This window comes from Xiphophorus hellerii, chromosome 13 (assembly GCF_003331165.1).
Source record: "Xiphophorus hellerii strain 12219 chromosome 13, Xiphophorus_hellerii-4.1, whole genome shotgun sequence".
Lineage (NCBI taxonomy): Eukaryota > Metazoa > Chordata > Actinopteri > Cyprinodontiformes > Poeciliidae > Xiphophorus > Xiphophorus hellerii.
Window position 1 is genome coordinate 11,942,623 of NC_045684.1, and position 10,652 is coordinate 11,953,274.

A 10,652-nucleotide genomic window follows, 5' to 3' on the forward strand; every position below is an offset into this window, starting at 1 on the left:
AATAAGCAAAAAATTTAAGTATTGAATTATTATTTTATGTGAAAACAACTTATTAACGTGTTATTGCACTTATAAATAATTTAAACTGTAACTTTTACTTGATTTACCTGTATTACCTCTAAAGCTCTATATTTCTATAGGGCAGGCAAAAAAAAAAATGCTAGAAAAATTCTCTATATATTTCTTAAGAAAGGAAATTCAAGTGTATCAGTGAGAGGCAAACGGAAAGAACGTACACATAATATATAACATTAAAAAAATGTAAAATTCTAATTTTAGTTTCTTTAATTTAAAGCTAACCTATTTATCTGGAAACACAAGTTAACACACTAGTCCTAAACATTTCAAGAAAACTAATTTCAGAGTAATTTAAATAAGATGACTGTCATTAAAACTGGGATATAAGAACAAATATAAAGCTACTCAAATCAATTCAACTACTAAATGTGCTAAGCTAAATACAATGTACAACCAGGAAGACATATCATCTTCCTTATGAGGTAAATATGCCTGTTTCATCACAGCAAGCACATGCACAAAAAGTGATTAAAATTCCTTCTTAAAGGTAAGTAAGAACATTCAGGTTAAGTAATCTACTTGATTACTTAACTTGTGTTTCATCCACTGGAGAAACACATATGTGAAGCTTCTTACTGGAGATGTAGCCTCTAATAAGCAACTGTAGTCCTGCATTTATAATGTATATAATGATTTTTTTTTTCTTTTAAACCAACATTAGAAAAAAAAAGTAAAGTAAATCCTCAATTTAAAGCAGGCTTTCTTAATAGACATTTTAAACAATCCCAGATAATTAGGATTGTTTTGAGTAGCTAAAACAGTTTCTAAACTGTTGTAAATGCATGAAGGCCTGGTTTTGAATCTGAGCCTGGGCTCTTTCTGCATGCACGTTCTCCCCTTGCACGCCTGCAGCTTCCTCCCACAGCTTGTTTTGTGCTACAGGTAAACAGTAGCACAAATACAGCTGCAGTTGTCACATCCATGATGTAAAGTGCAAAATCACCAGATAGACAATTTCAGAGGAAAAAAGATTTTATTTTTACATGACAAAATCATGTGAATTCAGTGTTGTCTTTTTTTCCAAATGGCGGATCTTTCAGTCAGCCTCAAGGGGGCGCTTGAGTTCCTATTGTTTCCCAATGAAGTGCTCATGGCACATCTGAGTGAGGCAGCTGATTAGGTTGACAAACTCACTGAAGTCCACGCTGTTGCTCTTGTTTGTGTCCAGGTCATTGAAGATGCGATCGACTGCTGCCTGGTCATTGGCTTTCTGTGGTCAAAAAGCAAAGTGTCACTCTATTTCTGACTTCAAACCTTACAGTTTGTCAGTACACGCATACACAAAGAGTGCCTTGCAGCAGTATTTTCTACGATACGCTGTCAAAAAGTATTGCATTGCTGTGAAGTTGAAGGAAAATAACACTTGATTAAATTAAAATTGGAAAATTAGACCATGTATTTCCATTCATCTCCTTCGTAATCAATAGTTGTTGCCACATCTACAACCTCAAATATTTTGGACATTTTGAGATTGAAATTTGTTCCTGTACTTTAGGTTTAGTTAGGCATCGACTGCATACATATATCATTTTTATATGATGCATCAAAAATTTTAAAATTTATTTTGTCATTCATTATGATTGGTTTGAGCTCCAGGATTTTGAACAAAAAGCCTCTATAAAAAACATTTTCAAATTTCACATAATTATGAATGTCAATTTGCTTTGATCTAAGCCATGCCATTGTAGCTCTGGCTGTATGTTTAGGATCTTTCTCCTGCAGGAAGATGAAGTCATCCCTTTATTTCCACATAATGTGCGTAAAAAAACAACAGAATATCTATAATGGGGTTGTAAACTTTCATTGAGTTTGTTTGGAGCAGTGATTTTTACAAACTCTAACAGCTGCTGGGAGGAAGGAGATGTGATGCTGCTGCTATGTGTATCTGGGATGCAGCAGTCTGTCACTGAAGGAGCACAGCACACCTTCTTATTTTATTTATAAAAATGTGAGAACCATGTATCTTTTATCTTCTACTCCATAATAAGTACAATACACTGAAGCATGTGATGGTAACGTGAAGAAATCTGGAAAATTTCAAAGGATATGGACATTTTTACAAGGCAGTGTAACAGTGGATCATGGATGAATAGCTCTGGGGTCACTTACACACAGCAAGTCTCCAAATTCATTCTGCAGAAGCTCCTTCAACTCCTCCTTATTCAGGGTGTGCTTGTCACCCTCTTTGCTGGCGTATTTAGTGAAGGTGGTGATGAGGAGGGCCATAGCCTTCTGGATGTCAGACATGATGGCGGCTAGTTTATGATAATAGAAAAGAGAGAACGTAGAAAATAGAAAAAAAATAGTGCAGAGTGTGAGTAACTGAACAGTGATACATTTGTTGGAATCTTATTTTAATCTCACTCCACAGTTTGGGAACACAAGGCAAGCATCGATGTAATCTGTAAAATAATTAAATGAAACGCACATGAGCTGAGCTGGTGCTTGGTATCATTATGTTTTTCACTGACTGTGTTTTTCCTTTTTGCTTTTCCATAGAGCTGGATATAAATACACCTTGGGTTTCCACCTGGGCCCCTCCGCTCTTATGTCACGCTGGTCTCTAACACAACAGAGTGACATGGGGTCGTTGATATGGTAACAGCTCTATCTCTGCAGATTCCCTGCCCTGAACATGTTGACAAATAAAGAACCTTGAATATTATTGATACTTGATGATGTTTTTATTGTCTGATTGTTGCACCATATCAGCTCTATAAAGGTTTTGCTGAACCAGCTGTGGTTGCATTGTGACTCCTCCCTGGAGCATGGTTAGCGGAGGAAACTCTGCCATCAGGGGGTTTGTAAGCAGATGGGAATTGGGAAGGAAAAGGACACAAAACCAGTTCAGATGTTTCCATTTTCTCTGCCTGTTGCCTGTTTTTTTAATGTAAATATGTGTATGAATAATAAAGAAAAAATAAATGTGCTGAATGGCTGTATAGTACAATAAATGTAGCTTATGTAGAGCACAAACAAAACTTAGGAGCTCAGTTTTTTCATGGCATGTAATTTTTAGTTTTGTTCAAAATTAAGATCTGACACAAACCATAAAGATTAAACTGTACCATTGCCATTTCTAAAAAAAAAAAAAAAAAACAAAGCAAAAAACCCCCCCAAAACTGTAGCAATCTGGGATGTTTCAGGATGTTAAATTTAACAAACAAACCAAGAAATATTTTAGTTTGCTAAACTTTAAGTTTCAGATATATTGTTTGAAATACATCTAAAGTAAATACATCAAATAAAAGCCAGATGAAGAAGAGCCCTAAGGCTTTTTACTCACCCAGGTTGAGATGGCAGAAGATTTGGTTGTGACGGTGAGTGTTTTGTGAGCTTCAGGGATGCAGAAACGGCTCTGAATGATGCTTTATACATCACCACACCCTGAGTCCTTGCCTGTATGAACACTCCTCTTAACTCCAGCCACTCCTCCTTCTCTCCTCCTTTACTTTTCTTGTTTCTCAGATTCTTTTTTTTCAACACCACTGGATTATATAGTATAGTGTGTTTTAAAGTTAATGAAGGAAGAAATACCGGTACATCATTTAATGAAATGTCCCTCTTTCAACTGGAGTTCACTATTTGTTGTTTTTTTATTTAGGAATATCCATATCCAGGATTTGTGGCTTCCTCTAAAAACATTACTATTACAAAATTAAATTTTATGCTTAAATCATAATTTTCCCTCACTTGAAGTTTCTACATGCATAAGTTATAACATTATAGACTTTGCTATGGATATTCCGCCACTCTAATGTCTCAACATGACAAACTTTGGTCCTTTTGCAAGATAATCTAAAACTTTTAGGACTTGCAATAATTTTCCTGAAAAACATTGTCAAAACAATTTGATGAGCTGCTAAACCCAAAATGGTTTTCCCCGCTCTGCCTTTGGATGATGACAGAGCTAACTCAGGGAAATACTGGAAAAAACCTGGTAGAAGCTGCAGAAGAGTTGAGGTTGGGGTGAGGTTCACTTTCCAGCGGGAAACAAGCCCGAATTTTCAACAAGAGCCACAACTGCATGATTTATTTTTAAAAAAAACCCCCAAAAAACAAGCACAAAAATCAGACAAGGTGAGAATCTGTGCCAAGTCTTAAAATGGATCTTCATAGCTTCCCTTCATCCAATATGACTCAACTTTAACAATATTGGCACAAAAGAATAAGCCAACGTTTTCCAGACTTGGTGCACAAAAATAAAAATGAGGTGTCTTTGGAAATAAAGTTGGGAGAAAGGAAGGACACAACAAACAAAAGAAGAAAGTCAGGCAGCACTCAAAAATGGAAATGTAAGAGGGATATTGTGGATGAAATGTTTGAGGAACAAAGCAACAGACATCTAGGCAATGCAACAGGGAATAAAGTTTGAACTTACAATTTCCCAAACTCTTATTCTCTTTCTCTAAACTTATCCAGATCTCGACAACATTCAGGAGGAATTAATACTAATGCAAAGTACTGTAACATAACTCTTTAACAGTGATCTGTGTAACAGATCGTTCTTGGTGTTCTGTGTAAGCAGAAGACTTTTCAGATTTTTTTTGTGTGCTTGTTTTAGAGGCATGTGACTCTAAATTGAAAACACTGGACACAGTGCCTCACTGTGAGCTGTCTGTTAAGATCCCATTCGGCTTAATTCTTCTTTACAAATGAGTGAATTTGTGACTTGCAGTCGCATCACAAAAGCAAAAACTAAAAAGCCCAAAAAAGAAGTGAGCAAATCAACACTGAGGCATGTCAGTTTGAATGCTATAAATATGCTTGTGTGTTTGTGTATGCTCTGTTATTATTTTGTCATTCTCAGTTAGAGTTGCTCTAGTGACCACTTCTGTTTTTTTAAAATGCAGATAAATACGGATTATAAATTAATTCCTCCATATGTCTTCTTCATTTGTAAATTGTCTTCTTTGTTCTGTTTATTTATTTATTTATTTTTTACCAACGAGCTGGAAAGAAACATCAATGGACACTGAACAATGTACTATACACATATTTAATGTCTCTCTTAACATATTTGCAACTTTTAAATAAGTTACTGTGTAACGAGCTAATTGCTGGTATATACAGTAGTTGTATCTAAGCTCTTCTGCCATCTAGTGGCTCAAACCTGTACTTGTAACCTGAGGTCTATCGTACAAAAGCCAAAGTTAACTGACTTCTGGATGTCAATATTTCTTTAAAATATGAACAGTTCATGTTCTATGGAGGTCTCTTGAAATTCATTAAAGCATTTAATTATTTTTTCCTATTTAAAGCTGTTTGCTGATCAGGTAACCATTTAGGCTCAAATGTTAACTTTTGTTGATGTTTCTAAACTTAGAGTTATTTTACTTCTGCTTTGTTTTAAGACTTTGCAATAAAATAAAACTGCAATACAGAAGCATAAAATGACATGAACAATTGCTTAAATGGTTGCGTTATATTAAGACTAAATCAGATCTGAAAATGACATTTAATTTTGTTTTGTAAACTCTTATGGCCTTCACACACTCACAGAGCGTTTCCAGCTAGCAGAAGTTGGACGTAGTGTCCCATGAAAGCTTCACAGCAGATCTAGGAGGGGTTAACATGTTCTGACAAAGAAGTGTTGTTTTAGTAATGAGGGGGTTCCTGCTTGTGTACTTATGCCAGGTATGGTATGAAGGTCTAAATGTTTGCTAACTCTGCAGCAGCTCACACTGTGCACTCCCTGACAAGGAGTGCCTACAGCAATAGTACAACTGAGAGTGTGAAGGCTTATCTTTTTCTAAAGGGCCTGGAGCAAAGGCCATGATGTTTCATTGAATCCATTTCCTTTAATATGAAAATTTCATCATATAGACAAACTTTATGTCTTTACTTCATATCTATACATCTGACTCAGCACCACTGCATTGTATTAATGTAGTGGAGCTGCATTAATAGCACCACTGCACTTGTATGAACTTGATGAGAGTATAAAAAGACCCTGCACAGCAACAGAGCTTGGTGTGAAAAAAGTGAATCAAGCTGGAAATCCCGAATCTAAACTCAGCTGTGGGTCACATGGGTGTGGTTCTTCTGTACACACACACACACATGCACACGCACACCCCCCCATGCATACAGATGTACACAGTCAGAAACTGGTAACATAGCAACTGCTCTGTTTGCCCTGTTGCAATGAAGACTGATAAATCAGAGAGCCCTGCCCACGAGGATATGGGGTATTTTCTCCCTGAGTTTAATCTTTCAGGCAAGGAGTTAAGATTCCATCTTTACTACTGCCAGAAAGTCTCCCAAAACACCAAGAATTTGCCATTTCATTTAGGTAAATTATTGATTTCATTGATGAAATACTGAAAAAAAGAAGCTGTTCCTTGCTGATTGTATTGTTCAGTTGTGGTTCGGGAAGGGGAGGGGAGAAGACGAGCTGACCTTTCCTCTCTTTCACCAGATATGAGTCACAATGAAAACACTCAATAGAATGCATCTTGTGACTCTATCTCTTCGTTTCTACACTGTGCCTAAAGCAACCCTCTTTCCCATTTAACTTACGTCCATCTTTTGCATCATCATGTTGAAAGTTGCAACATCAGCTGAGTGGCTGTACTTCACAACAGGGTGTGTTGAGCCTGGAACATTCTGCAGATTCTTCTGGGCGGCAATAAGCAGGATTTTATGAAGCAAGGAAGCAAAGTTCACCTCTTTTTCCGGTGTTAGAGAGGCATAAAATGAAGTGGGAGTCACATAATCACACCTAGTTTCATTGGCACGCTTGCCAAAAGAGTGATCCACATAATTAGTTTTATAAGGAGGTAAAAGGAGTGAAAGTTAAGGTTTGAGTTCAATCTATATTCAAGTCAAAGACCTTAAAATTAAGGGAGTTCTTACAGATCCAGTACACATCAGTTTGACCTTTCAACTGCAAAAACCGTTTTGCCTCAGACCACTTAAAAGGTCTGTGTATCTGCACCATTCATTTGTCCAAAATAACTTTGATTCCTGTAGGTGGAATAGTCAAAATATGAAAATTTATGACGTTCCTCATTGTTATTGTTCATATTAGATTGATTACATTTTGGTCTTTTAGAAGAATAGTCTTCTTTGACTAAGTTAGAAATTTAGAAAGTATTTGAAATTGCAAAATACTGGCGGTATGTGAATGAATCTTTTTTACATTGAAATGCCTTAATGTAAATAAATGGGATTAAGTCTTGGGTGAGTAACTGTCTAACCAGTGTAGTTCAGAAAAGCAATGAGCATTTATTTATTTTATTAGCCTTCTAATGTTATACATTTCTCTAGTTACTGCTGGTCTGTGTCTGATTGGGTGATCAAACCCTCTTGACGTCTCCATCCCCCAAAGCTTGGGTCACCGGCGAGCTCAGACCAGCGAGTCGGTGAGAAAAACCTTAGAAGCCATCAAGAAGTTAGGATGATTCGGTCACAAAAATGCAAGTTCTCATCACACTTTACTCTAAATATCTTTATTTTTGGGGAGAACCATGCAATAAGTATAATTTCCCTCCATTCACCTTGGATGTAGGTATTTTCTCACTTAGTAACTTCCTCTAGTAATATTACTCAGTTTGAACTTAAAATTGGAGAACCACCAAGACATCCAAGAGACCTGGACAAGAACCAGCAACTAAAACCAGTCAGTCTGACCCTTCAGTCTAAAAAGAGGTAAAATGAAAGAGTCGCCCTCCAGGATTGCATAAAAGTGAGCATTTTGATGTGTGCTTTAAAAATTGGTGTGAAAACAAAAGGAAAACAGTTTTCAAGTGATAATTACATTACACAAATTTGTAACAAGCAGGAACGTCTGGAAGTTTAAAATCATCCAATGAGTTTATTTGACAAAACAATGTTTACAAAAAATATTCTTGGTGTATTAAGCTTAACTTTGCTTTCTGTCTATTTTGCCGACTTCAGTCCTTTGTGCATCTTATAGCACTGCTCACAGGCAACAGACAGTCCAACCACCAGAGCAACAAACTCCTCAAAGTCCACCTGGCCGTCACCATTGGCGTCCAGGTCCTTCATTATCTTATCGATGGCACCAGGGTCCTTCTGAGACTGCACGGACGGACAAAAAGACATCGAAAGTGAAAAATCTTGCACTTCATCAGAAGCGCTAGAGTTGTTTTTAAGCTCTTTCTCGCACCTTAAGGAAGTTAGCCAGCTCGTTCTCCATCAGCTGCCTGAGCTCCCGCCGGCTGAGAGTCCCTGCTCGGCCGTCCGCAGAGGCGTAACGGTGGAACACCACAATGAGCAGCTCCATGGCTGTCTCCAGGTCAGAGGGCATGGCTGCTGGGAATGTGTGCGGACTGAAAGTTGAAGACAGCACAGAGGAAAAACAGTCATACCCAAATGAAACTTCAAGGAGGTGCAGAACGAACTCCTTGTAGATCAGAGCTGCGTTTTTAATTGGGTAAAGAGAATGAAAAGTATCGCTTTCGATCGATTAAAACATTTCATCAATTGAAGTCAAAGTGCTGCAGTGTGATTAACTTTGTAAGCTAATCACTGTAAAAATCGCATGTTTTCAATAAATATTTAAGAAAATGTTTTATTGTCTCATCACAGTTTTCCAGGTTTTCATATTCTAGAAAGTTTAAAAGAAGTCATTTTGTCTCAAATGTAATTTTGAAATGTTTAACTGGTTGGAAGGGCAATTCATCGTTACAATAATTTGGCTGCATGATACCTTAGTTTTATCCAAACATATGTTTGTGTTTTTTAAAGCAAAATTTGACGATGACTCTCTTTGATCATCTTTTTTGCTTTTGCAATTCTGGTCTTGTACTGCATCTTGCATTACAAGACCTCATAATGCAGAGCTTTGAATTTAGTGACCCTCTAGTGGAGAGAGGCTTTTGGATCGCAATAGTTAATGCATTATGTAAAGTCAGCGTGTTAAACTTTTCATATTAATTTGTTAACATTGACAGAACATCCAGAAAGTAATTACATCTTTTTAAATCTTTATAAAAATGCTTAACCCACATTAATAATAGGTAACTACCTCTTTGCTTTCTCTCACCACCCTTTAAGCAAATGAGTAAAGTTCACAAGCAGTTATTATGCAGGGTGTGTTATTAAGTTGTAAGTCAGCAAGACAGGAGTCATTGCCTCATATTGACAGAAAAAAACTTTAAACCCAATCCTCCTGATTATGCTTTGTTGTAGCAACAGCTTGAGAAAAATGGAGAAGTAGAAGGAAAAACTGAGACTGTGTCATTGATGTGGGAGGCTGAGTGGAAAAGCTGAACTAGATGAGACATGAAGAGGCCCACAGTGGTAGGATTCAAGTAAGAAGAGAGGACAGAACCCACAGCCACAACCACACCCCTATTTTACCTTCCAGTGCGCTTTAACAGGCAACAAAAAGCAAACAATACGGGTTTATTTTACCGCATATAGGCCTAAAGTTCTAAAAGTTGTGTCAAAAAGTTGTTAAAAGGTATGGAGCATTTCTATAAGTTGTATTATTTTAGATTTTTCTCTGAAACACATACATATATTAACGATTCAACATTATTAGTCCTCTAACAATCACTGCAGGGGCCTCGCCTGTGAGAGAGCAGCAGCCTGTTAGTAGGGTTAGCTTAGCTCTTACCGTGGAAAACGTGAGGAGTCTCTGCAGAGGAGAGGGCAGAAAATGTGCAGGAGACTGAGAGAAAAGCAGCAGAGGTTTTTATACACAGACACCGCCCCGACTCTGTGAGTCAGGCTCTTCTGTCCACTGTAACCATAACAGACTGCAAGGGGGCGGGAATCATAAGGTTTGTAGTGTAGGAGTAGCCCAAGGACCCTTTAATCACAGAACAGTCAGTAAGTCTGGGTTCCTCTGACTGATACTTACTCCTTCATTCATCCTGGAATTGATTCCTAAACGATTTCCTTATGTCTAATCTAGCTCAATGTTTTATTATCAGCAAATACTTATTTCATCATTTCTTACTTGTTTTGATCGTTTTGACCACGTCATTGTGTATGTGTCTAGTGATTAAATCTTTATCCTTCTGTTTCTGACCTCACCTGACTGTGCTCTACAAATACAGCTTGATCAGTATCGGTCAGCTCTTTAGTTTTCAGGATTTTAATTTATTTAGGATTGACACCTAAATTAAAAAGGAGAAATAAACATACAAACAAACAAACGTGAGTAGCAAAAGCAGTTTGAAGTTTATGATGAAGGAATCGAATGTTTAACTTACAAATTCAACTGATTAAAGACTGAGACATTATTGGTCTTCCTGGGCTCCAAGAAAAGGAGGTTGAGTCTTTTCTTATCTTGTTGCTGACTTTAGAGTATAAGAAGTATAAGTATATGTATATAAAGTAACATTCTGCAATTTCTGCAAAATCTAGACAATTTAAATCACCTATAAGTGAACTTTATCTGCCCGAGGTTTGCATATGTTTCCTCTTCTTGTGTAGCTAATGTAAATTCTCTAACTTTGCCGTATTTTTTCTTCTGATTTGAAAAAAAAAACCCATTTTCTTATACTTTGTGCAGTAAAAACCTGAAAGTTCCTTTATTGGTATATTCTAGATTGCTGTCAAAACATCTCAAATATATTCTGGTGGATTGAAGACTG

At 37.0% G+C, this 10,652-nt stretch overlaps 2 protein-coding genes across 2 annotated transcripts; both read right to left on the minus strand.

Annotated features, from left to right (window-relative positions):
• Positions 1–1,032: 1,032 nt before the first annotated feature.
• Positions 1,033–3,495, minus strand: LOC116731135 (ictacalcin-like). The gene is made up of 3 exons (XM_032580664.1): positions 3,365–3,495; positions 2,188–2,333; positions 1,033–1,288 (listed from the first exon to the last, which is right to left on the minus strand). Exons 2-3 carry the CDS (start codon positions 2,323–2,325, stop codon positions 1,145–1,147), a joined length of 282 nt encoding a protein of 93 aa, XP_032436555.1. The 5' UTR covers positions 2,326–2,333; positions 3,365–3,495; the 3' UTR covers positions 1,033–1,144.
• A 4,376-nt stretch (positions 3,496–7,871) lies between these two features.
• On the minus strand, positions 7,872–9,799 carry LOC116731134 (protein S100-A1-like). The gene is made up of 3 exons (XM_032580663.1): positions 9,668–9,799; positions 8,213–8,375; positions 7,872–8,124 (listed from the first exon to the last, which is right to left on the minus strand). Exons 2-3 carry the CDS (start codon positions 8,351–8,353, stop codon positions 7,963–7,965), a joined length of 303 nt encoding a protein of 100 aa, XP_032436554.1. The 5' UTR covers positions 8,354–8,375; positions 9,668–9,799; the 3' UTR covers positions 7,872–7,962.
• Positions 9,800–10,652: the final 853 nt, after the last annotated feature.

Excerpts from the sequence above, each read along its gene's own strand:
- LOC116731135 (XM_032580664.1), bottom strand. The coding sequence starts at position 2,325 with ATGTCTGACATCCAGAAGGCTATGGCCCTCCTCATCACCACCTTCACT. Across the intron at positions 1,289-2,187 it reads AATTTGGAGACTTGCTGTGT|AAAGCCAATGACCAGGCAGC; the intron begins GTAAGTGACCCC and ends TTTTGACCACAG.
- LOC116731134 (XM_032580663.1), bottom strand. The coding sequence starts at position 8,353 with ATGCCCTCTGACCTGGAGACAGCCATGGAGCTGCTCATTGTGGTGTTC. Across the intron at positions 8,125-8,212 it reads AGCTGGCTAACTTCCTTAAG|TCTCAGAAGGACCCTGGTGC; the intron begins GTGCGAGAAAGA and ends CCGTCCGTGCAG.